Source organism: Letharia lupina (assembly GCF_014066315.1).
Source record: "Letharia lupina isolate WasteWater1 chromosome Unknown contig_12, whole genome shotgun sequence".
In the NCBI taxonomy this organism is placed as follows: Eukaryota; Fungi; Ascomycota; class Lecanoromycetes; order Lecanorales; family Parmeliaceae; genus Letharia; species Letharia lupina.
This window is the reverse complement of record NW_023502981.1, coordinates 414,040-439,959: the sequence shown is the minus strand read 5'-3', so window position 1 is coordinate 439,959 and position 25,920 is coordinate 414,040. Positions and strand designations below refer to the sequence as shown.

At 32.0% G+C, this 25,920-nt stretch overlaps 6 protein-coding genes across 6 annotated transcripts; 2 read left to right on the top strand and 4 right to left on the bottom strand.

Moving 5' to 3' along the window:
- Nucleotides 1-13,352: 13,352 nt before the first annotated feature.
- HO133_001211 (uncharacterized protein) lies at nt 13,353-14,624 on the bottom strand (the record flags this gene model as incomplete). The annotated part of the gene is made up of 1 exon (XM_037292141.1): nt 13,353-14,624. The coding sequence occupies one exon, from the start codon at nt 14,622-14,624 to the stop codon at nt 13,353-13,355; it is 1,272 nt and encodes a 423-aa protein (XP_037151560.1).
- Nucleotides 14,625-16,487: 1,863 nt separating this feature from the next.
- HO133_001210 (uncharacterized protein) lies at nt 16,488-17,200 on the bottom strand (the record flags this gene model as incomplete). The annotated part of the gene is made up of 4 exons (XM_037292140.1): nt 16,488-16,596; nt 16,668-16,789; nt 16,935-17,059; nt 17,161-17,200. 4 exons carry the CDS (start codon nt 17,198-17,200, stop codon nt 16,488-16,490), a joined length of 396 nt encoding a protein of 131 aa, XP_037151559.1.
- Nucleotides 17,201-17,628: 428 nt separating this feature from the next.
- On the bottom strand, nt 17,629-19,453 carry HO133_001209 (uncharacterized protein; the record flags this gene model as incomplete). Its single annotated transcript, XM_037292139.1, has 6 exons — nt 17,629-18,422; nt 18,478-18,913; nt 18,960-19,018; nt 19,069-19,101; nt 19,149-19,161; nt 19,391-19,453. 6 exons carry the CDS (start codon nt 19,451-19,453, stop codon nt 17,629-17,631), a joined length of 1,398 nt encoding a protein of 465 aa, XP_037151558.1.
- Nucleotides 19,454-19,868: 415 nt separating this feature from the next.
- Nucleotides 19,869-21,455, top strand: HO133_001208 (uncharacterized protein; the record flags this gene model as incomplete). The annotated part of the gene is made up of 5 exons (XM_037292138.1): nt 19,869-19,919; nt 19,969-20,391; nt 20,445-20,699; nt 20,752-20,921; nt 20,978-21,455. 5 exons carry the CDS (start codon nt 19,869-19,871, stop codon nt 21,453-21,455), a joined length of 1,377 nt encoding a protein of 458 aa, XP_037151557.1.
- An 87-nt stretch (nt 21,456-21,542) lies between these two features.
- On the bottom strand, nt 21,543-22,614 carry HO133_001207 (uncharacterized protein; the record flags this gene model as incomplete). Its single annotated transcript, XM_037292137.1, has 2 exons — nt 21,543-22,537; nt 22,590-22,614. 2 exons carry the CDS (start codon nt 22,612-22,614, stop codon nt 21,543-21,545), a joined length of 1,020 nt encoding a protein of 339 aa, XP_037151556.1.
- A 368-nt stretch (nt 22,615-22,982) lies between these two features.
- HO133_001206 (uncharacterized protein) lies at nt 22,983-25,452 on the top strand (the record flags this gene model as incomplete). The annotated part of the gene is made up of 4 exons (XM_037292136.1): nt 22,983-23,093; nt 23,145-23,197; nt 23,249-23,463; nt 23,510-25,452. 4 exons carry the CDS (start codon nt 22,983-22,985, stop codon nt 25,450-25,452), a joined length of 2,322 nt encoding a protein of 773 aa, XP_037151555.1.
- Between the last annotated feature and the right edge of the window lie 468 nt (nt 25,453-25,920).

The following is a 25,920-nucleotide window of genomic DNA, read 5'->3' as shown; positions in this document are numbered from 1 at the left end:
CTCTCTTATCTTCGCTACTTAAAATATTAATTTTTAAATAAAGATAAATCGATATTTTTAGCTTTCTTTAATTACTAATAAAGAAAAAGATAAAGAAGATTTAACTATAAAAGATAAGTTTAATTTATACTTTATCTTTAATAATAAAAAGCGAGATATTAAAAGAAATAATTTTATTAAATTATATTAAATCGAAGTTTAAGTCTAGATTATAATCTCTATATATATTAATATAAAAGAGTAAAATAATATCTACTTATCGTAATAAGAAAGAAGAAAATATTATTACTTTAATAATATCGACTTTTAGAAATAATAAATAACTCTATTTAAAAATATTATCTGGATTATAAAAAAAGGTAAATAAATTAACTCTAAAATAAATTATAAAAAAGTTAAAGAAAATTATAGAGCTTAAAAATATAATATCTATAGAACTCTATAACGTTAAAAACTAGATAATTTACTATTACTCTTTTATAATTATCGAAAAAACTAAAAATTAAAACTTTTATATTAATTTAATAATTATATATACTATTAAAAATTATATAAAAAAATTCTAAATATATATAATAAATAAAAGTTTATTTAATATTATAGATTTTTATCTCTTAGCTATATAGATAGTAGAGATAAAAAACTTTAAAGATCTAAAATTCTAGATAAAATATTAGAAGTTTAGAGATATTATAAATAATAAGATTATAATTATTTTTAAAAAAAGTTTTAAAGTATATAACTTCGAGTTTATAATTAAATAATTAAAGCTAAAATATAATAAAGCGTTTAATATTAGATTTAAACTAGTAAATCTAATTAAGATATATAATATTTATAAAAAAGCGTATTTAATAATTAAGTATAAGAAATTATAAATATTAAAATCTATAAATATTATAAAGTTTTTTTTAATAAAAAATAGATTTATTATATTATAATTATAGCTATATATAAAATATACATAATCTTATTTAATATTTATTTAATTTTAAATCTAAATTATTTTAGAAAAATATATAATATAATATAAAGTTATAAAGTTAATACTCTATTACTTTAAGAGATAAATTTATTTAATAAAATTATAGAATATTATAAAAGATTATTTTTATAAATAACTATTATAATCTATTAAGTCGAAAAGAATAAAATCGCTATTATTATAAATATTAAATTTATAAAATAATAGAGAGATAAAGACTTAAATTATATTATTTATAAAGAGAATAATAAGAGAATTCTAATTTACGAGGTTAAATATAAAAGATATATACTTATAATAATATCGATATATATCTCAATTAAAGAAGATAAAAGATTATTATAATTAAAAGTAAATATAAAAATACTTAAATAAATATCGCTGCGAACGCTCTATAATATAATAAAAAAAATTAAAATCTTATATTAATCGCTATAAATAAAGTCTTTATAATTCTTCTATCTTCTTTATAGCTATAAATATTATTTAAATTATTATCAAATTTTAGTAGAAATAATATATACTATCTAATAAACGGTTAAAGAATTTAAAATCTAGACTTTAAAGCTTTTATATATTTTTTAAAAAATAAAACCCTAATTTCTTAAATTAATTAAATCTATATTTGAAATAATTAAATAGAAAAGTTAAAGAGTTAAAAGATAGCGTTTAATAGATTATCTATTAATTATAAAATTATAATAATTATAATAAGAATAACTTTTATAGCTATCTAAAAACTCGGATAATAAAGATTATTACCTTTATTTCTATAAAGAAATTAGATATAAATCTTATATTTAAAGATATTATAAATACTCTTAAAGAAAAACTCGATAGAAGAGTAAATAATTTATAAGATATTAATAATATAATTTATAAAATAAATTATAAAGGATAATTATAGAGTAGATTAGAAATTTAAGTATAATTTATAGCGTAATCGCCTATAACTATAGAAGAAAAAATATTTTAAATTACTAAATTTTAAGCTAGAGAAAAGAATAGTAATTATTAAAATATATAAAAAATAGCTTATAGATATATATAATTAATTCTATTTCTATAATATTATAATTAAATATCTTATTCTTAATAAAAAGCTAATAAGATAATTTTTCGCGAGGGCTAGATATATAAATTATAGCTTTATTAAAACTTTTATAAATAACTAAAAAAAAATATATATAGATTTAAAGAGTATCTTTAGAATAATAGTAGATTACTATCGAAATCTTTATAATATAAACCCTTCGAATAAGAAAGCTTAAAATAAAATCTTACGATATATAATAAATTGAGTAAGCTTAATAAATACTATTAAAATAAAAAGCTCTATTAAAGCTTATAAAATATAGATTACTATTCACTAGATATTCTTAAAAATCTCGCTAAATAAAAACGATCTTTTAAATAAATTTTATAAGATTATTATAAAATAAGAGAAGAAGAAAAAAGAGAAAATTCCGATTATCGTCGCTTAATTAACCTTTTTCTATAACTAGATATAGCGAAAATAGAAGTTTTCGAAGTATTAAATAAATAAAATCTTTACTATTCTTTTTAAAAATAAAAGAAAATAAATCGATATTAAGAATTATCGTTCTTTATTTATTATAAATATAGATTATAAAATCTTTATAAATATTCTAATATAACGTCTAATAAAGGCTTTAAGCGAGATAATTAATAATTAATAATTAATCTTTTTATTAAAGAGACTTATTAATAATAATATTAAAATAATTTAATATTTAATAATTAAATATAAATCTATTAAGAAGCTATCGTAGAAGTAAAAAAGAATTATTATTCTCTTTCTTAACTAGAAAAAAGTATATAATTAAATTAATTATAAGTTTCTTCTAACAATCCTAAAAGAATTAAATATATTTAAAAAATTTATTATCTAGATATAACTTATCTATAAGAAAATTAAGATTAAAATCTATATTAATAATTATATTAAAGAAATAATTATAATATAGAGCGATATAAGATAAAGAGATCTTTTAAATTACTCTCTATTCGTAATTATAATTAAAGATCTTACTCGATATATTATCTATAACTCTTAAATTTTAAAAGTATAAATAAAAAATAAAATATTAAAGATAATAATATATATCGATAATATAATAATTATAATATAATTTTAAATAGAGATAGACGCTATAATAATAGTCTTAAGAGTTTAATACGTTATAATTAATATAAAAATTAATTAGAATAAATTATATATACTATATATAAGAAATATCGCTTATATTTATATTATTAATATAAAGATTTTTTTTTTAATAATCTTTATAAATATCTAGAGATACTAGTCGAGATAGATATTAACTATTAATTAGATAATTTTTAAATTAAAATTCTATAAAAAACTAAGAGATTAATATAAAATTAATTACGATTTTATTTATCTCTTAAGAGTAAAGTAATAATCGAGACTACCTTTATAATATCCCTTTTTAAATTTATTTTATAATTTTTATAGATATTCTCGATAATACGCGATAAGTTAGAAAAGAAGTATTATAAGTTAATATAGAATAATAAAATTTAAGATATTATTCGCGATTTTTATGTTTATTATTAGATAAAAAAGAGTGAAATTAAGATAATTAATCTATAAATTGTTATTAACGAAAGCGTTATAGCTATAATTAATAGAGTAATTAACTTTTTCAAATTAATATAAATTATTCTAATTAAAGATATTCTAGTATTATATATTTAAAGCTCTCTATATATCTTAATATTTATTAATTTTTAGATAATCTAATTCTTTAATTAGCTTAATTATATTTTAAAGTTAATATAGACTATCTAATAGCGGTAAAAAAAGATATTTATATAAATTCTTTAAATTAAACCCTTTTAAAATACTATAGAACTATTAACGACGTTAATATTCTATTATTCACTATTAAGAAAAATCGATTTAGAGAATATAAAAAAGTTTAATTTCGAGATCTAATAAGTCTTATAAAATAGAGATATTAGAGTCTTAAGAGATATATAAGACCTGGCATACGCGGTCTTTATAGTTTCAGCTGGAATAGTGTGTAGTAAGTATTCTTCCCGGATCGGCTATGCCATTAGTAGGCTGATCCCTAACGCCATTCCATCAAACTGGCGCCCACTGCTCTCAGCCCCACACATGTAGAGGCCAGGTATGCTCCGGCAGGAATACTTTATAGAGGTAAAGCCACCAATTTTAGCGATAGAATTAAGGGCCCTATTCTCACCTATCAGCGCCACTATAGACTGAGAGTCCCGGCGAATAGGATATAGATTACGACCCGCAATAAGTTTAGAACGCCGCGTATAGAGAATCTCCTCTAACGATTACTTCATAAGAAGATTTAATTAAAAACTAATCTTATTTAGATATCGATATAATAATAGCTATACCCTATTTATAATATTAATTAATCCTTATCTCATATATAGATTAAGTATATAATATCGAAAGCGATATAAAAAGAGTTTATTATTATTTTAGATCGATTAACTTCTAATTCGATATTTAAGATAAAAATTATTAATAAGATAATCGCTTTTATAATACTTAGCTTTAATCTAAAAGATATTAATAAAAGATAATAAGATATCCTTTATTAGACTATTATTTAAGCCCTATAGAAGTATTATCTCTTATATAATTTTAGCGATTTAATTATATATTAATTCTTAAATATTACTCGAAGTTACTATTAAACTCTAATTTAAAAATAAATCCTTATAAATCGAGTTTTATACCTCTATAAGAGATATTAAATTAAAAAATATAATATATAAATATTTAAGAATCTTTAAGACGAGTTTTTTAATTAAATAAAGATTTATAAAAGCTCTATTTACTTAATATTTAACTTCTCTATAATAATAAATTAAATTAAATATAAAATAATAGAGATAATTAAGAAGTTAGATAATATTATAAAGAATAAGAATATAGATATTAGCGATATTAGCGATTAAGATAAATTAATAAGTCTAAATCTACTATTTAGATAGTTTTCTAATTTTTTTATTTATACTCTTTTATCTCTAATTTATTTTAATTTAGTATTAATTTAATAAAGTTATTCGATATAATCTTTCTCTATAAAGGCCTTCGCGTAATACTCTATATATATTTAAGCGAGAGTAATTTACAAATTTAAGTCCCTATAGATTTTCAGGTAAAGTATCTTCGTTAAAGCGGCTATCTCAGCTAAACAGCCAAATAAAATAAACAACTTTCAAATCAAGAGCGAACTTTAGTAAGCGAACTTTGATAAACGATATTTAAGGTCCTTATCCTTTAATAATTATAAGAGTAAATTATAAGATTCGTACGTTATTAAAAAGCGCAATCTTCGCTCCATAATTTAAAAAAAAAAAATTTAATAGAAAAAAAAAAGTTATTCTATTTATAAGTAACGTATATCTATTTTTTAATAAGAAGCCTCGAAAGGGCTAGCGGGCTAATTTAGTCGGTCTAGCTAGAAGATATAATAATCTTAAATTTATAATTAATTATATATATAAATTTAAGATTTTTAAGCTTAGTTCTATCTTATTCTATTATATATACTAGTTTAGAATATATATTTATCTATTAAGTACTCTCTTATCTAAATTAATAATTTAGAGATATCTATAATAATAATAATATTTAATTACTTTATTAATATTATAGATTTAACTATAATAGATATATTTTAATATTTTTATAAATTAAATTAATATTTCTAATTATAAAGCTTATTTTATAAGATAAAAAGAAATTTATTATTATTATTCTCGCTATTATTTAATTTAATAATATTAAATCTTCTTAATAATATATTTATAGAATTTAATTTTCTTTTATAATATTTAATTATAATGTTAAATATAGCTAACTTCTTAATCTAACGAATTTACTTTATATTAAACTCTTTTATTATTATAAAATAATATAAATTATTATAATCTAAAACTATATAAATAGAATATTAATTATCTTATAAGTAATATCTCTAAATTTTAAAGCTTAATATATTTATATATAACTTCTTATTATATATATATTTAATAAGATTTAACGCCTTTAAATTTATAGCTAAAAAATATAATAAAATATAATTATCTATTCTTATTTAGTTAATTAAATATATTATCTATATCTATATTCAAAGTATTAATTTTTATAATAAATAATACTTTTTAATTATAGTATTTTAATATAAATACGATAATAAATACTTATTTAAGTATTTTAAAAGTCTTATATACTTTCTTATTAAATATAAAAAATAATCTAATCTTATCTTTCTTCGCTTTTTAAATTAGATTATTAAAAATATAGCTATTTATAAAAAATCTTATATAAATTATTAATAGAAGTCTATAAATTCTAGAAAAATTAGAATATTCTTAATAAGCTCTAATTTTAATTATTTAGTAATAATCTTAATACGCGATAGCTTTATTTAGATATTACGCTAATTTACTAAAAACTCTAAAAAAATAATTTTATTATAATTAAAATATATTTTAATAGCTTTATATAAAATCGATACTTTAATAATACGTATAATATTTTATATATATACTCTTAATATAACTCTTTTATTTCGAAATAGATTAATATATTATCTAAGTATACTATATAAGAAATAATAATATATAATTTAAATATTTTATTTATATAAGCTTAAAAGATTATAAAGATATTTATAAGATTAAAAGATATTACTTAATACTTAAACTAGCTATAGCGAGTTCTAAGAATAATTTTTTACTTATCTTTCTTTTTTACTTATATTTAATAATATATATTATAAATATTAATATTAATAAAGTACTTTATATATATAAATATTTTTAATATTTTTAAGAGTAATAATAATAAATAGTTATTCTTAATAATTATCTTATTAAGTCTTTAATAATTAATATTAATATATATAAAAGAATAAGATAGAGCTAAGCTAAAAAACCTTGAATTTATATATATAGTTAATTATAAATTTAGATTCGCTACGCTCTTTAATTAGACTAGCTAAATTAGCCCGATAGCCCTTCTACGCCTTCTTATTAAAAATTAGATATATATTATTTATAAATAAAATTACTTTCTTATTTTCTATTGAAATTTAAAAATTTCTTTTTTAAATTATAGAGCGTAGTTTGCGCTATTTAATGCTAAATGAATTTTGAAATTCGATCTTATAATTATTAAAAACCAAGGAGCTCAAATATCGCTGATTAATTAAAAAATAGGTGTACATTATTTAATTTTAGAATAACTTTTTTATTTTCTATTAAATTTTTGAGATTTTTTATTTAAATTGTAGAATATAATGTGGGCTTTCAGGAAAAAAAAGAATTTCCAAATTTAGTCTTATAGATATTTAAAGGCAAGGAATTCAGATATCGCTCACCAAAGATCGCTCACCAAAATTTACTCGACAGCCCTAATCAAAAAAAATGAATATGAATTTAATTTCTTAATAAATAATACTAGCGAGTTAATCTAATTAGTTAAAAATTAAATTTATTTTCTTTTAAATATAATATTTAGATAATCTTTAATTATGATTAACTTATTATATAATATATTATAAATTAAATTATTTCTAGATAGCTTATTAGATAATAGATTAATAAAATATTAAATTTAATAATATATATTAAAACTATTAGATAGCTCTTCTAAAAAAAAATTTAATAAATTTTTAAATTATTTAAATATACTAAGATTATTTAATTATATAGTATTATATTATATAGCTTTATTATAATTTTCTTTATTACTTTTAAATAAAATCTAATATAAAAATTAATAAATATTTATTCTAAATTATATATAATTACTATATTAGCTAATAATATAAATTACTTTATATCTACTATTATAATATCTATTTACTTCTTATTACTTATAAGAAAATCGCGATAAATTTAAAATTACTCGCGTTAATAAATATTTAAATCGATATTATAGATTTAAAGGAAATTAAAAATAAGATTATATCCTTATATATTTATAATATACGCCTTTAAGATTTACTCTTATTTTCTTTTTTAGTTATTTATAAAACTAAAAAATAGATTATATTTTCTATATAAAAATATTTAATAATTATTAATAGTATATATTATTATTAACGCGTATTTAAATTTAGAAATCTATATTTTTTTAATAAAAGATTATAATATAAAGATTTTCTCGCTATTAGTATTTATTAAAATAATTATCTTATACTTTTTATTTAATATAATAATTTTATCTTTTAATAATAGAGAGTAAAGTTATTATTTAATTAATAGCGTATTTAATACTATAGCGATAAGTATTAAACTTTATCTTTTCTCTTATTAAAGCTATAATTATATACTTTATTATTTATAATATAATTTAAATTCTTGAATTTTTTTTTATAATATTCTAGTTATTTATAATTATAATATTATATTTTAATAAGAGATATCTTAAATTTAATATAAAAGTCGCTATTTTTAAATTTAATTTATATAGACTTTTAATCTTATAGCGTTAAAGAGAATAAACTTTTCTTTTAATTCTATTAGTTCTTTATATATTATTTTTTAAACTTTATATATTATTAATTATTATTTCTCTAATTACTTATTTTATTATTAAGGCTAGTTTTATTTAGAGTAAAAAACTCTTTTATTTTTTATAGTCTTTATTCTATATTTTAATATTATTATAATAATATAATATAGATAATAAATTAAATAATCTTCTTTATTACTTCTAGAGAAATTTTCTCTATTATTTTATCTTATAAAGTTTTTATATATTTTAAATTAATTATATAGTAATCTCGCTATAATAAAATATAATAAGATAATTATTAAAGCTAACTATCGATTATATATCTCTTATAATTACTTTAATTAATTAGCGATTTATATTATAAAATTTAAAAATTAACTTATAAATTTAATTTAAATATTACTCTTAATATTTTATCTAAATAAATTCTTTAATTTCGCGTAATATTATATTTTTAATATTTCTCTAGATTTACTTCTTAGTATTAACTAAGAGAGCTAAAAATTAATAAGTTTTTTCTTTATTTATATAAAAGTCGATATAAAGCGCTAAGATAATAAAATTATTATAATTTTAAAAAAATATAGTTATTAAGCTATAATTATTAAAATATTAAATATTAAATATTTTAATAATACTTATTTTCTTATAACTCGAATCGCGATAATAATTATCGCTATACTTATAATAATATTTTTATATATTCTATATTTTAATTAGCTTAATTTTTTTTAATAATTAATTACTTTTTAATATTAAGCTTTAGAAATTAATAGCGTTAAATATAAATTAAATTTATAAAATAAGAGTTTTTATTTATAAATAGAAGATTATTAAATATAACGCCTTAATAATAATTATTTTTATTAATAGTATTATTAGAATTTCTATTAATATTAATATTAATATTATAATCGTTTAATTACGTAATAGATATATTCTAATAAAAGTCGCTTATTAAATTAAAAATATTATTAATAAATCGTAATAAGATATTTCTACTTTATAAATTATTTATTATAACTAAACTAAGTAACTTTATATAAATAAAGTTATTAGAATTATAAGATAATAAAATTTCTTTTAATAAAATTATATAATAATTATATAATTATAAATTCTAGATATATAATTATAAGAATAAATAGATTAATTATTAGATAAACTAATAATTAAAAAAAGAAGAAAGAAAAAAGGGACTCGCGAGTATTTAAGACTTTTATTAAGTATATTAAATACTCGCTTTAATTACTTAGCTTATAATCTAGTAAGCGATATAAGTAAGATCTATTAATAAGCTCTAAGTACTTTTACTCTTATAGTTATAATCTTTTATTTTATACTTAATATAAAGTAATCTATTCTTTTTATAAGATTAATATAATATTATATTAATTTACGAATTCTTTAAGATAATTCTATCGAGTATATTTTAAAAAGTTAATTAATAATTTCTTAAGCGTAATATTAGATTAGATTCTAAATTCGTATCTAGATTTCTTAAAGTATTTATCTAATTTAAATTCTAAATAAAAATATAGAGTAATACTTTAAACTAATATAAAGAAGAATAATATATTTAAAAATTAAATTAAGAAACTACTAGTATCGATTAAGCTCTCGAAGATGTTTTTAAACTTTACTATAATAAGTCGATATAAAAGAACTAAGAATAATACTACTATTACTTCGATATTTTTAAGACTTAATATAAGATTAATAAGAATACTATCTATTACTTTAATAAATTTTATTTTTTAAAAATTTATAGAATTATAACTAGTTAAATCTCGCTTCTTTATTTAAAAGCTTTTAAATTTCGATATTAATATATTATACTTCTTTCGCGAGATTATAAATTATATATAAAGATTTATCGAAAAATACTATATCTCTTATTACTTTCTTTTAAATCTTATAATTATTTAATTCTCTAATAAAGATATAAAGAATAATATCGAATATAATAGATTTAAGAAGATTAAAAGTAGCATTAAGAGTAATAGCGAGTTTATTCTTAATTTTTACTCTTTATATTAAACGAGTAAAGGTCTATATATTAAATTCATAATCATTCTTTTAATTAGAGCTATCAGCCTATCGAGTAAATAGGTGAGCGATCTTTGATAAGCGAATCTTAATAAGCGATATTTGAATTCCTTGCGCTTTAATAATTATAAGACTAAATTTAAGAATTTTTTTTTCTCGAAAGCCTATATTTCGTTCTATAATTTAAAAAAAAAATCTTGAAAATTTAATAGAAAATAAAAAAGTTATTCTAAAATTAAATAATATATATCTGTTTTTTAATTAGAGCTATCGAGCGAACTTTAATAAGCGATATTTAAGGTCCTTACCCTTTAATAATTATAAGATCGAATTTTATAATTTATTTATTACTAAAAAGCGCATATTACGGGCTATAATTTAAAAAAAAAATCTTAAAATTTTAATAGAAAATAGTAAAGTTATTAAAGAATTAAAAGTAGAATAAGAAATTTTAATAGTTATAAACGCTAATTTATTTATTTATAATAACTTAGTTAATTTAATTAAAGAGCGTAGTAACTTTAAATTTATAATTAATTACATATATAAATTTGAGATTTTCAAGCTTAGCTCTATCTTATTCTTTTATATATATTAATTAATAATACGCTTAAAATAGAAAGTAAGAGATTTTTGAAAATATTAATATAAGTTTATAATCTTAATATCAAATAGAATCGCGCTTACTTCTATAGCTTTTAAGAAAAATTTCTTATAGAATATAGCTTAAAACTACTAGATTATTTATTAAAAATTAATATATTTTACTTTAATAAGAAGTTAAATAGCTTTTAAATAACTTTCTAATTACTTAAAAATACTATTAATAAAAAGTATATTAAGATATTCTAGATACTTAATTAAGAGAAAATAATCTTCTTTATCTTAATAATCTTCTATATCGAAATTGAACTTTCGAAATTACTTTACTATTAATATACTAATAATTTCTAAGAAGTTATTATATATAATAAATATAGAATAAGATATAATTACTTTTATAGTATTATTAAAAAAAGTATTAAACTATATAAAAGTTTTAGACTAATTTAAAAAAAAACGTACTTCGATAAGATTCTAATAATAAGACTATAAAATTCGTAGAACTATTACTAAGAGAAACTCTTAAGAAGTTTAAGACGTTAAGATAATAATAATAAGCTAATTTCTTAAAGAGATTTCTAATACTTATTAGAATACTAGAATAGCTTAATACTATAACTTACTTACTTTTATAGTAATAAGAGAGTTCTAGATAAATTTAAAAATCGAATTAGATAATAGTAATCTCTTAAGATATATACTAAAGAATTCTCGAGTCTCGAGAAGTAACTTTATAGATGAAAGAGGCTTTCTAAACTAAATAACTTAAGAAAATTCTTTCATAGTAAGATTTTCAGTAAGAAATTTAATAGAAAAATAGATAACGAATAATTATAGTCGAATAGACTAAATAAGTATTATAAAAGATACGTAAGAATAATAGTAAAGATAATTCTACTTTAAGGCTATAAGAAATTCGAGTAAAATCTCTAAAGAATAAGATAGATCAGGTATCGTGTAGATAGAAGAGGATAATGAATTTCTATAGAGAAAGGATTTCGAAGAATCTTAAGGATCTAGTTAAGTAAGCTATACTACATATGGCTAGCAAGAAAGACCTCGCAGAAAGTACCTTCCGACTCTATTCTAAAGCTGTCAAGAGTACTTCGTAAAACTCGCTATTATTCTATTTTACAATATAACGAATAATTTAAATCTTTTAAGAATTTTATAATCTAATCTATACTCTATTTATTAAATTTTGATACTTTTTCAGATCATAATTAATTGTGGTTGAGAACCTATATAGAAAAATTGAAATTCTTGATTTTTGATTTTGGGGTGTGCCAGAACTGTGGGATTTTTTTTTTCTTTCTCAAGGATTATGCAATCAGGGGTAACCAGACCGAGTATGAAAACTCACTGAAGCCGTCGTTCATAATCAACCACTTTGGCAAGCGATAGGTATCCGTCAGCGAATTTTGCGTCAGCCGTAGGCGGCCCTTTGTTCCCAGGTTTAACTTGTAGACGCCATTGGGGGACGTGATTGCGTCAGGGGTTGTCGTATTTTTGCTGAGAATGGAGCATAGGAGGATCAAGTCATCAGGAATTGTGGGTCTATCAACTCTGATAATGGTGTAGGTTTGGGGGATTAGACGGTGGTGGTGGGGGTGGTAAGAGGGAAAATGAAGATCTTCCTGCTGGTCTCGAACCGCGCTCCGTGGCCGTTTGCTGACAAGATGTACAAAAGACAGACGAGAAGGATCAATAGTGATAATATTGAGTTCTTCTGAGCGAACTCGTGTAGGCCTGTTGCGGGTAATCGCACTCAACAGTCACTCGCAGCTCTTGAATATCGAGTAAACAAGCGATAAGCGTGACGGAAGAAGTTATCGTATTACGCACTTGACTCTAAATGCGTGGCATAATTGGGGGCATCCGAAATACAACGGGATAGTGACTGTGAAACGAGATCGTCGCTTCATGATTTCCCAGATGGTTCATGTCAATGAACTCTAGTACCATAAAAGTCAAAAACATCTGTCTCACCTAGGTAAAATGATACTTGAAAGTATGGCGACTGCTCGCTAAAACATCAACGACTTTAAGCATTTGACTTTGCACCTCACGTCAAAAAAGCCTTAACAAACACCTTTAACAATTTACGCTTTGTGTAAAACAGATCAGACCTCCACTTGATTACTCCAGGCATCATGGATAATAATCAGTCAGCTCCTTGCAATCAACTTCATCCATGTTTTCAACACCCTCCCACAACGACTGAGGTATCGGCTTGGCAAGCGCGTTGGCATTACCTCTGTCCTGCTTCTCTATGAATTCTTGCCGCGACTTAATCCCATAATGATGAAGAGCCCATTTCTCATGGGTGACAGGATTTCTCCATGGTCCGGTAGGGTCGCCATGCTCTCCTACCTCCATGTACCCATCTTTCGTTCCAATGTGATGAACATTGTTGACTTGCTGGAAGAGCTCGGTACGGACAAACATCTTAACATGCTTGTTTTCGCCATTGGGATCGTTGACGACACACTTGTCAAAATTCTTGCGGGCACCGCCTTCAGGACGGGTAAGTAATCCTGCCGAGTTGTGGGTGAGCCATTGAGCAGCCACGGCACCGACAGTATCATTGTGCTCCCAATCATGTAGCCATTGCATTAGCGTTTGGCCGTTCCGCATCTCCAGGAACTCGTCAGCGTCTAGAAAACCCATCCATGTGTGGCGCTTGCCATAGTCTTTGATGCACATGTCGCCGTAAATATGGTGATGCATCGGCTCGGGCCGTTCTTCGATTGGGGTGCGAGGTATATAGACAAAGGTAATAGCTGAGCGAGGGATACCGTAATCGGGGAGTATAGAAATTGGTGGTTGGCTTCCATCATCCATGACATAGAAACGTCGAATGCCATGATGATAGTAATAGTGGGGAAACCATTCGAGAAGGTCCACGTGCTGGTTCTTCACAGCCATACATATGGATATGTATTCTTCGTCATCACCAGGAGGGAGGGGGGGATATGGCGTTTTTGTGAATGTTGCTTGTGTTCCGCTGTCTGCAAGAGACGCTAAGTTGTGTGAAGACTTGGTCTTTTCCTTCGAGACGGATTTTTCCTCAGGGTAAGACGCTTCCTTCAGGTCTGAGCTTTCCCTGGAGTGGGGGTATTCCTCTAGGTCCGAACTCTTGCTGGAGGAATATGATGGTTCTTTTAGATTCGTACTCTCGGTAGAAGGATATTGCAATTCTTTAAGACTGTTATCCTGGCTCGAGCTGTGAGAAGTCGAATCAGCAGCCTTGTCCCGCAAAGGCGCTAAGGTTCTTGAAGGCCGCCTGCCCGGGGCGATCCACAGCACAGTGAATAAAGAAAGGGTGACAAGCACGCAGATAGTGAGGACTCGCACGATGCGCTTGGGGCTGAAGACGATGGGCCGATCCCAAAAGTCGTTATTTTGATGTGAGTAGAACATCTTAGATTCGAATCATGCTGCTGCTTCTGTGGGGGAAAATCAAAAAGGTCTGGGAATTCTTTGGTCAAGAATCATATTACGACACTCGAGTGATATACATTTTTATGTACAAGGAGGAATAAAAGCTGAAGAGGGTGCAAAATACCATGCGGCACAAAGCAGTGCCTCTACTTTGTTGGTACTCGTACCTTACTTAGTATTGCAGAATTCCTTGGCAGGGGAAACCCTGAATTATGGAGTACTCGTATTCACTAGGATTTGCAATCTACTAGGATTTGCAATCTCTAAAACTTAATCTTGATAATTTATCATTCCACAACATTATAATAATAAATTCGAAAAAAATTCTTCTAGAATTCGAAATGCGATTTTAATGTTTTTAAGAATTCTTAAAATTAAGATAATAATAATAAATTTATTTAATAGCGTAATAAACTTCGATAACTATATCTTAATATATTACTATAAGTTTAGGCTTATAAATTAAATTTATAATCTATTTTTTTAATTAGAGCTATCGAATAAACTTAATAAGCGATCTTTAATAAATGATATTTAAATTCCTTGCCTTTAAATAATTATAAAACTAAATTTTATTATTCTTTTTTTATTTAAAAGCGTAAATTACGTTTTATAATTTAAAAAAGAATTAATAAATTTTAATAGAAAATAAAAAAGTTATTCTAAAATTAAATAATATATATCTATTTTTTAATTAAGACTATTAAGAAATTTAATAAGCGAAATTTAATAAAAGATATTTAAGCTTCTTAATTTTTAATAATTATAAGATTAAATTTTAAAATTTCTTTAATATTAAAAAGCGTAAACTACGCTCTATATTTTAAAAAAAAATCTAAATTTTAATAGAAAATAAAAAAGTTATTTTATTTATAAATAACGTATATCTATTTTTTAATAAGAAGTTTTAAGAGAATTAGCGAGCTAACTTAGTCGATCTAATTAAAGAGCGTAGTAAATTCGAATTTATAATTAGCTATATATATAAATTTAAGATTTTTTAACTTAACTCTATTTTATTCTTTTATATATATTAATATAACGTTATTAATTTAAGCTTAATTATAAAAAAAATTAAAATTATAATAATTATATTTTATATTCTTTTAACTTTTTTTTCTAGTTTCAAATTATATTATTTTAAAATAATGAATTATAAGAATTAGATTTTAAAGATTGCAAATCCTAGTAGATTGCAAATTCTAGTGAATATGAGTATTCGTACGACTAGTCTAGCGGACGGCTCCAAGCATAAAAGATTTGTCGTCTCCTCTTTACTCTACTTTTATTGTTTATCGAGTCACCATGCACATATATATTCCGTCTTTTTGCAATCATGCTAAAAAGTACACACCTTTGGCTGTAAGCATTTACAGACATTTGCAGACCGGTGCGAAGTCTTCGGGACAGCTACAACGAAGATGCCTTTATTTTCGACGATATTGTTCTACGGTGCGTTTTGATCCAACCAAATGCTGCAAAGCTCTACTCTCTTCTCGCAGTTGGAAATGCACTGGACCCTTAGCGGACAATGCAGGGACCAACGTGACACCAAAACCCTATAACTTGAGCTCGGTCCTGGCTGCTGAAAATCCATGTACAGGAGATATGTAGACCGCAGGGAAGATAGCACAATCGTAACGGAGATAAGTCTCACAAAGGGACCTCCGGTAAGCAGTGGCCCAGCTACATGCCTGGAGCATTTTGACAGGTGTAATTTCAGACGACGCTCTGGCATTTGTAACCTTGATTGAATAAAGTTACCGCCAGCTGGATGACTGACTTCCATGAAGCTCTTTCATCGTCTCAGACTACATTGCCCGAAATAATAGTCATGATCCACTAAGACTCCGTAGTCACTCGGGCCTTCGCATTTGTAACCTTTACCCCCAACTGCTTCGCCTTCGCAACGATATCCACTCTCTTTCTCGATGAAACTGCATGGGAAATCCTGTTTGCAGTCAGCGCCCAATGCGACAATCAAAAAGACGCGATTAAGGAAGAGCAAGTCTATTTACGTACTCTGCCGCGAACGTCTTGTTGTGCATAAGCAGAAGGTCAACATCTCTGGAATTGTGGACAACGAAGGCTTTGTGGCCAGAAGGCATCAGATGCCGGGTTTTCTTATTGGAACCGTATCCTATCTAAATCGTGGTACTTCAATCAGCCTCTCTCCTTAGCAATATAATTTGCCGACCATATTTTCGGCGGTCTGAGAAGCAGGCAACATTCGTGCCCATAAGTTTCTTCTCAATAACGCACTAGTTGCATAGTACAAAACGCACATACCGAAGGCATAGCAGCTTGACCCTTGAAACGTCTGCGGACTCGGTTGTCGATACCCTTGGGCTTCCGCCAATTTGCGTCGACACATTTGTAGGTGTCGCTCTGGTGACGATTGAAGCGCTTCGTGCCTGCAGAACGAATGATCAGCAGAATCACTATTGACTGCTGCCATAAAAATGTAGCGGAGGTGGAGCGGTTTGTGAGAAGCTCGAACAACGGGTTGACTTACGCTTTTTCACGATCTTAATGTGCTTTTTCGCGGCAGCCATCTGGAACGCTCAAAGGCTCATCAGCAGCCATCTATATCAGGAGTGCCCGCAGTTGTTGGAGACATACCCTGACCTAGGTGATCGATGTTAACGTGATGTTTGGAATCGAATTTCAAGGACGGCAATGTTCAAGTGCTACTAGCTTCTGCGCTAGTGGTTAAGCGATAATTCCCAGCAGAGTTAGGGTTAGGGCAAATCTGTCACAGCTAAAGTAATGTTCGTAACCTCTAATGGGGCTTCGTTGCGTGATATTTAGTAGAGGATAGCCACGAACATTTTTACGGATTTTCATCGAGCCAAATTATGTGGGTGGGAGTGCTCTATCCATCTGTCCTTATACGTCGTTCTCACCAGTGCTCTATGTGCGTCTGGCGAAATCCTCGCGTTCATGAGCACGCTGGATGCTTGATGCTTCTTTTCCGCGGTACTCACTGCTGGGCACATTGAGCCTCGCCTTCTTCTTCATCCTCGTCGTCAACCCACCCTTCGTCGCCTTCGGCACTTGCTCCGAACTCGTTCAAGTTGGCAGTTTCGTCGTAAGCAACATCATCAACGACGTCAGCTTGTATTGGGGTTTCGGGAGTCGGTAGGAGTTCTTTCAATTTTGCAAGTACCTGCTTGTCTTCAAGCCATCCATGCTCTGGGAACTTGACCTTGACCACCAAGTACAAATCTCCCTTTAACTCACTTTTCTTGTGAGGCATTCCTTCACCCACCACCTTGATGACTTGGCCCGGCTCCAAAACACGTGCATTAGGCTGAGAATGTTGGATGTGGAGACCTCTACCATCCAGGTGCTTCACGATCACTCGCGAAAAGCCACATAGAGATTCGACTAGAGTGATTTCAATTTCCGCCAACAGATCAGCGCCTGCCCTTTTGAATGTCTCGTGTTCGGTCTGCATGAGGCCGAAGATAATGTCACCGGGCTCTTGATCGGGTACCTGATCCGCCTCACCTTCCAGAGTTATCTTGTCTCCTTCTCTGCAGAAGATCAGCAAAGTCGACAAAAGGTAGGAGTAGGAGTATGAGGGCTCTAACTTTGAACCTCTTGGAATGTAGATTTCCAAAACCTTCCGTGCTTCTGTGACACGCTCACCCTTGCACTTTTTGCATTTGTCTTTTTGAGCATATACACTTCCTTTGCCTTTACACGAAGCGCATACGACTGTTTCTTGGGTAACCAGGCCTGGTCCGATAGACCGTAGTCCTTGCTTGGAGCCTGTGATCGCGCATCAGTGGAGCCATTCTTTGAGCCCATAACGTCTTGAACGTACCCTTGCCCTGACACGAAGCGCACTGCTTTGCCTTTGCCTTCTCCTTGCCGCCACTTCCCTTGCAGTGGTTACATATGACGTTCTTTGTGCTCGCAAATTTTGTGGTCTTTCCCTTGTATAGATCCTCTAATGTGACCTGATAGGGATGCTCCTCATCATCACCCTTTCTGGACCTTCTCGGTCCTGGCCCACTGAAACCCGGCGGCATACCGCCCCCCATGCCAAACATCTGTGAAAGCATTTCTTCAAGATCGGGACCTGCGCCCATACCATTGCCATGAGCGCTGTCAAATGCAGACATGCCATGGGTATCGTATAAATGTCTCTTGTCATCATCGTATAGGATTTCGTAGGCTTTGCTGACTGATTTGAACTTGATTTCTGCGCTAGCTCTCTCGCTCTCGGCCACCTTATCCGGATGGCTAGATAGTGCTGCCTACACATTATCAGCTGAGAAAACCAAAGTAGATAGGAAAGTGGACCTTATGATATGCTTTCTTGATTTCCGACTTGCTTGCACCACGTCCAACCTCTAAGACCTCTATGATCCCATGAGTACAGGTAACAGCGCAGAAACGATTGCCAGCTAACCGTACAAGTCTGTGTCTTCGGCAGAGCTATCCACTGCTCGTAGTCAGCTGTGTATCTTCCTTTAGACTGCAGAGACTTACTCTCCGTGAGGGTCTAATGGAAGACCTCACAGTGGGCTAAATGGTCATCTCAAGTGTCACATAGGAGATTGCTTCTGAGGCGTAGGTGTAATATGAATGAAGAGTGTGAAAGAAATCGGGGATTGAGCAGGAAGCAATAAGGTTTATAGTGCCTGAGACAAAATTCTAGTTCACTGCGCGGAGAAAGCGCGCTAGAGGTCAACCGCCTAGGTCCCCAGATTTCTTGAGCAGCTGCTCCCTACCAAAAAGCCCAGGACTCTTATTAAGAAGGTCTGATACGTTATGACGGTGCCTAGGCGAACCATTGTATCTGGAAGTAAAGCTTGGATCTGTTGCAGATGCCGGGCCCTATCTACAGCTAACAAGCCAGATGTAATAGAGAGGCGGCCTTCACAAAAGCTACCCACAACCCCAGCAAGGACTCGGTTTGCCCCGTCACCCACAGGATATCTTCATTTGGGTTCCTTACGTACGGCGTTGTTCAACTATCTAACTGCAAAAGCTACCGGGGGGAAGTTTGTATTACGGATTGAAGACACAGACAAAGTTGGTCCAAACATCGACTCAAGGAAGTGGAACGATTCACATGGCTGATAGTCGAAGAAAAGGATTGTGGATGATGCGGAGAGCAGGCTATATCAGGACCTGAAGTGGGCTGGTTTACAATGGGATGAGGGTATGCAGAGGAGCATTGAATAATTCGACGATTCTATATTTCTGATGGAGTCCCCAGGTCCTGATATTGGAGGTCCTTATGGACCGTACAAGCAGGTACTAATCGCATGTGAAATAACCAAAGACTCTCCTGACATACGTTTAGTCCGAAAGAACATCTATGTACCAGAGCCATGCAGAGAAGCTGCTGCGATCTGGGCACGCTTATCGATGTTTTTGTTCCACAGAGCGCTTAAAGAGCCTTGCGATGGGAAGGAACGGCCTTGGTCTATCCAGCGACTATGATCGAACTTGTACCAGCCTCCCAGCTGGAGAGTCGGAGGAACGTGCTTCCAAGGGTGAACAACATGTTGTTCGATTGAAGCTTCCTGAGGTCCCACCCACGTACACAGATCTGGTTTACGGAGTCGTTGGCCAGCGTAAAAGTAAAGAAGGAGCACATGCGCCACGCCCACAGCTTAGCTTCGAAGACCCAATTCTCATCAAGTCTGATGGTCATCCAACCTATCATTTGGCGAACGTCGTTGACGATCACCACATGGGAATCACGCATGTCATTCGTGCAGTGGTACGTGGATCCGGATTTGCGAAATTGATGCAATCATCAATTGACTTGGCTAGGAATGGATGCCCTCAACTCCCAAACACATAGTAATGTATAATGCATTCGATTGGAAGCCGCCAACCTTTGCCCACGTCGGGTTGTTGCAGGATGCATCGCGGCAGAAATTCAGCAAACGGAACTTGGCTCTTGACATCAACTCTTTTCGGCAAGACGGTATATTTCCAGAGGCTTTGGTCAACTACGTTGCCTTGTTTGGCTGGTCGCACAGGCTAGGTGTCGATCAATTAAATTTGCAGGATCTCGTGCAGAATGTACGTTCGGCTCTGACGACCTAATTCGCAACCATCTGTTGACATCTGCCAGTTCGACCTTAAGTTTACGAAAGGTAATACCATAGCAGCACCGAATAAACTTTTTCACCTTCAAAAGCAGTACGCCCAACAGTATGCCGAAAAGGAAGAAGGAGAGGAGTACCTAGCAATGATTGATAAAGTCCTTGCTGTCGCAGAGGAGCACCTGCAAGCACATCCCGAGTAAGAAAGACCCTCCAATTGTCGTAGATCCCCTCTAATGGCTTTGTATTTTCTAGGAGTAGGATCTATTCAACTAGCGAGCTCAAAGAGCGCATTGCTGCTTTGTTGAATGTCGACGCAAAGAACTATACCACACCTGTACAATTTGTCGAGCGTAATGCCCACTTCTTCTTCATCGAACCTCGAGATAAATACAGACACGGACCGAACGATGCCGGATTGACTGAAAATACTGGCAGAATCGCAGATCATCTCAAGGCAAGCTTGCCTGAGCAGTGGGACGAACTAAGTCTCAGGGAAGCTTTTGACAATATGGCTAATACCCTTTCAACGGAATCGGGTCCGAACTCTGAGAAAGCTTCCCGAGCTTCTGTGCAACATTTCTTACGATGGGCCCTGACAGGAGGTCGTCCGGGTCCAACCCTGATACTTACAATGAGTATACTCGGCAGAGATGTGTCTCTGAAGAGAATTGAGGACGCCACGGCAGTGCTAGAGAAGATGGGGTTCGAAGCCAACAAACGCTCAGCTTAAAGTAAATGAATATGATCAGATGTGGTCAGCACAATCGATTCGTAATTTCATTGCTCATTGTCTGTCTAGATGCAAGATCCCTCGAGGTCATGCCTTCGACGCATTGTCTTCACGGGCAATCGTAGCTCCAACGGTATTGAATAGCTTTGCCTTGAACTCGCTGACCAGGAGTCCTGTGACTTCCTCACCCGCAATCTTGTTGCTATCACGAATGACCTTGTCCAGCTGTGTGTCCTGGCCGTTGAATCTATGCTGTCCTCCCCGTGAACCTGCTTTGACATTCTTCTCCGCTTGTCGAATCTTCTCGCTCAAATCCAACATTTGCTTGCTGCCGTACTCACGATTGGTGAACAGTGGACTCTGGCTGAGCGTAGATACCCAGTACTTATTCCACAGCAGTTCCAGTAGATGTGAGTCCAGCGTGCTCTTAAAATGTGAGATCTCTAAGGAGTAGTATCTGCTTGCGTGTGCGCCGAAGTCCTCGATCTTTGCGAGTGGTATTGTCTGATAGCCATCTCCTCCGCCGCTTGCTGCTGGCTGGTAATCTTTGGGGAATGTTCGAAAAGCGCCAATCTCCACCTTGCCGGCAGAAATCGTACGGTCTGGATCTATGACCACAGCGAGAAAAGGGTCTTGAAACATTTGCTGCGTCAATTGGGTGTCGACGTCGATTCCCGATAGCCAGCACCCGTAGCCCGGATGGCTGTGATACCACCCAATGGCGTTCTCTGCACGCCCATTCTCTCGACATGACGCTAGATATTGGACAACGTACTCGTTGGCCTGGTCTGATGCGTTAACTCGGGTCTCGGTGCCTTCGACAGGCAACCTGAAAGCGTCCGTAACAATGAATGCGTCACCCGAGATTTTTCCTTGCATAAGGCCCATGACTTCTATTGATCCTCCAGAGCGTGCATGCATTACCATCTTGAGCAGAGCGACAGCAGAAATGCGGACGTTTTTGAAGTGGTGTGGATCTTTCTTCCATGGACCTTCATTGCTGATACTTTTTTGCTCAGCATCGTCGTAGGCATAGAGGGCGTCGCGCTGAGGATCAACCAGCTTGGCGGCATTTTCAAGCTCTGCTTTCAATAAGTATAAGACCAGGTTGAGTGAACATGGGGAGATGCTCACCCCAGACTTTCTGGAATCTATCCATCTTCAAGGACCAAGAGTCATCAGGGAGGTAGTATCATGTTGGATAGAGTGATTTTGTAATTTGTATGAGCAGGAGCTTGAATGTACTGTTTGACTCTATGTTGGCGCGGAAGAAAGTAAAGCCGACGGCGAGAGACATGCTATCGATAGTCGTCATGGCAACTCACCCGCATCTGAAAACACACAGTTTGTGGAGAAACACTCTGCCGACTGATGCCATAAGTGCAGAAGAATTCTCACTTTCACTGGTACATCAATCGCACGCATTTGATAGGTCAACAAATAGAGTTCCTTTTGTTCTGATACTCGGGCCACCCTGCAAACTCGGCTTCGAGGCCCCAAGTCACGGAGACCTGAAATCGGCCAGTCATGGACTCGAATTATCTCACTACGCAGGTATCTACCATCATCGGCCAACTACATGGATTGTTCGACGAGATTGGCGTCCCCAGTCACGAGAGGGAATCAAGAGAGTCGGAGGTACGAGCTGAGATATCAAAGGTTAAAGACAAGTTCTGACATGAAACACAGCTCTTCACTGCTCTGTCGGAAACACTACATAATCAGCTGCGCTTGGTCACAGCGTAAGCTCCAATCGCCGTCTTGATCTCTCAGATCCTACTGACCATTCATAGCGAGAAAAGCGAGCTTACCGAAGAGGCTCACCGAATGATCAAGACAATCAAGCAGATGGAAGCGTCGCTGGAAGATCCCGCACCTAATGATGCGTACTTGCTAGAAGATACGGAGCTGAAAGTCACTGTACCTCTCACACGATGCCTACAAGGTCTGAAGGAGAAGCGCAACACTATTGCCAAAATCCACCGTGAGAGGTTCGAGCAGGTCAAAAGTAAGATATAGAACAAGTCGAGGGTATGAGCGCTAACGCATTACAGAACTCGTTCAGGCGCTGGAGTCCTATTCTTCCCATCTCGAGCCATCATTCATTCAAATCACGCTACCGCCCACATCAAATAATTCCTCGCTTCCCCCAACTTTCGACCTTTCACCATCATATATCGCATCACTCGACAATGAATTTTCCCGGGTGTATGAGGAGTACACACGGCGGATTGCCTCCGTCAAAGGTCTGGCGGAAGATATAGTGAACCTTTGGGCAGAGCTAGGCACACCGCAAGCCCAAACAGAAAGTTCGATCGTGAAGTACTACCGAGAAGCCCCAGAGCAATTAGGACTCCACGAACACGATATCCAGCGATTGCAGGCCAAACGCGACAGGCTCATTGAGGAGAAGCGAGGCCGTGAACGAAAGTTGAAGGAGCTAAGGAGTACCGTTGAAGGCCTTTGGGATCGTCTTGGTGTGCAAGAGACGGACCGCAAGCAATTTCTAGCTGGAAATCGAGGATGTGGATTGAGAGTCATCAATGAATTCGAGGCGGAGCTGGATAGGTTGAATGAGTTGAAGCGACAAAATCTGCACCTGTTCGTTGAAGATGCACGGTATAAGCTTCAGGAGCTATGGGATTGTCTCTATCTTTCCGAGGAAGAGATGCTTGAATTCGCACCGGCATTTTCTGACGTCTTCAGCGACGCTCTACTTTCGGCACATGAGGCGGAAATCTCGCGCCTTGAAGTATTGAAGGAGCAGCGCGCGCCTACCCTGCAGTTAATCGATAAACATCGATCATTGATCACAGATCGAGACGATCTGACAGCTGCAAGCCAGGATGCTTCGCGACTCTTGGGAAAGAACAACAAAGGAGAAAAGCGTGATCCGACCCGACTGTTGAGGGAAGAGAAAATGAGGAAAAGGATTGCAAAGGATCTGCCCAAAGTTGAGGTGGAACTCAGGAAAACTTTGGAGCGTTGGGAGGATGACTACGGCCGGCCTTTCCTAGTTCATGGAGTACGGTATTTGGACGAATTAGTGGCAGCAGCTGCAAAGAGCTTGCCACCAAGATCAAAAACTCCCTCAGGCCCAGCACCGACGACACAAAAAGTACCACTGAAATCTGCCCCAGCGCCATCATCATCACGAGCTGGTAGTGTCATGCGTGCTTACCCACCTTCTCGATCTGCCACAGCAACACCAGCAGGTACACTTAGACGAAATCCTATGGCAAGCTCAGTCTCTACCACTGGAGGAAGAACGCCGTCTAAGATTCCAGCTCGTGTTCCATTGGGCAATATGCAGCACGGCGGTAACTCACCAGAGCGACGTGCAGCTGCACTAGGGCCATCATACGACACTAGCACCATGCGAAAGATGGGGCCACCTGCGAGGGCCCCACCTCCAATGATGAGAGACTTGTTTGTACCTCCCAATGCGACTCCCTCTAGTGCTTATGATGTGGAGAACATGCGATGCGAGAGTGCTGCATCATCAACCACTGGGAGCGTTCGGCAGATCACACCAGAGGATGTGTATGATGACCGAGAGCGTATGTCATACGTACCAACATCCATAATGCAGTCAGAGCGAAACACACCTCAAAATTACCGAGACGCGCAAGCTTCAGCGCGGTACGATACTCGTCACCAACAATACATGCCAGTTGCCGATAGCAGACAAATATCAACAACGTCGACCTCGACGACGGCCGCTTCTGGATCGGAGAATTGGGAGACCTTTGACGACGCTTCTGAGCCGGAGGTAGATCTAAGCGAAGCGTACTATGCTAAGCTGCGAGCTGCGAAGACCGGGAAGCGCTTTGAACCAGAAGGAGGGTACACACCACCCCGTCCTGGGAAAAAGGTTAAAAGCGTGTACGGCACCGGAATCAATGGTCAAAACGTGATCGAGGAAGAAAGTGGAGAAAGTGGGCGCAGGCTTGTTACGGGAAGCGAGTCTGCTTGGACGGATGAAGATGCCTTCTGAATACCGAAGGTCACGACTTACGGAACTGTTACTTCGGATCATGGACATGGTTTTTGTTTCTTGCTCATATTCCAAGGATTTGGAAAGATCCCACCAAGTGAATAGGAGGTTGCCAGTCCAAGATAGGCGTCAACCGGTGAACACGTGGCCGGAAGCATTGTTTGAATGTATCTTCTCTTCCCTTCTTCTTCTTCAGTGTATTGAATTGCGCGAGGCCAAAATATGAGGTCGGCCACTATTCGTCCGGTGACATGCACATTACCATGGATCTTCAGCTCGGCGGAATGTGGAAAAAGCATGAACCGAAGAAGTACCTTCTATGTCAGCGACCCTATTTGGGTTGGTGATATTTGTCAGTGTTGATAATAGCATACACATGCATTTTGTTCTCGTATACAACGTCCGTGCAAGGTTTGATACATCCATATTCCGAAGAGTTAAAGACAAGAAACATCCAATGGGAACTGA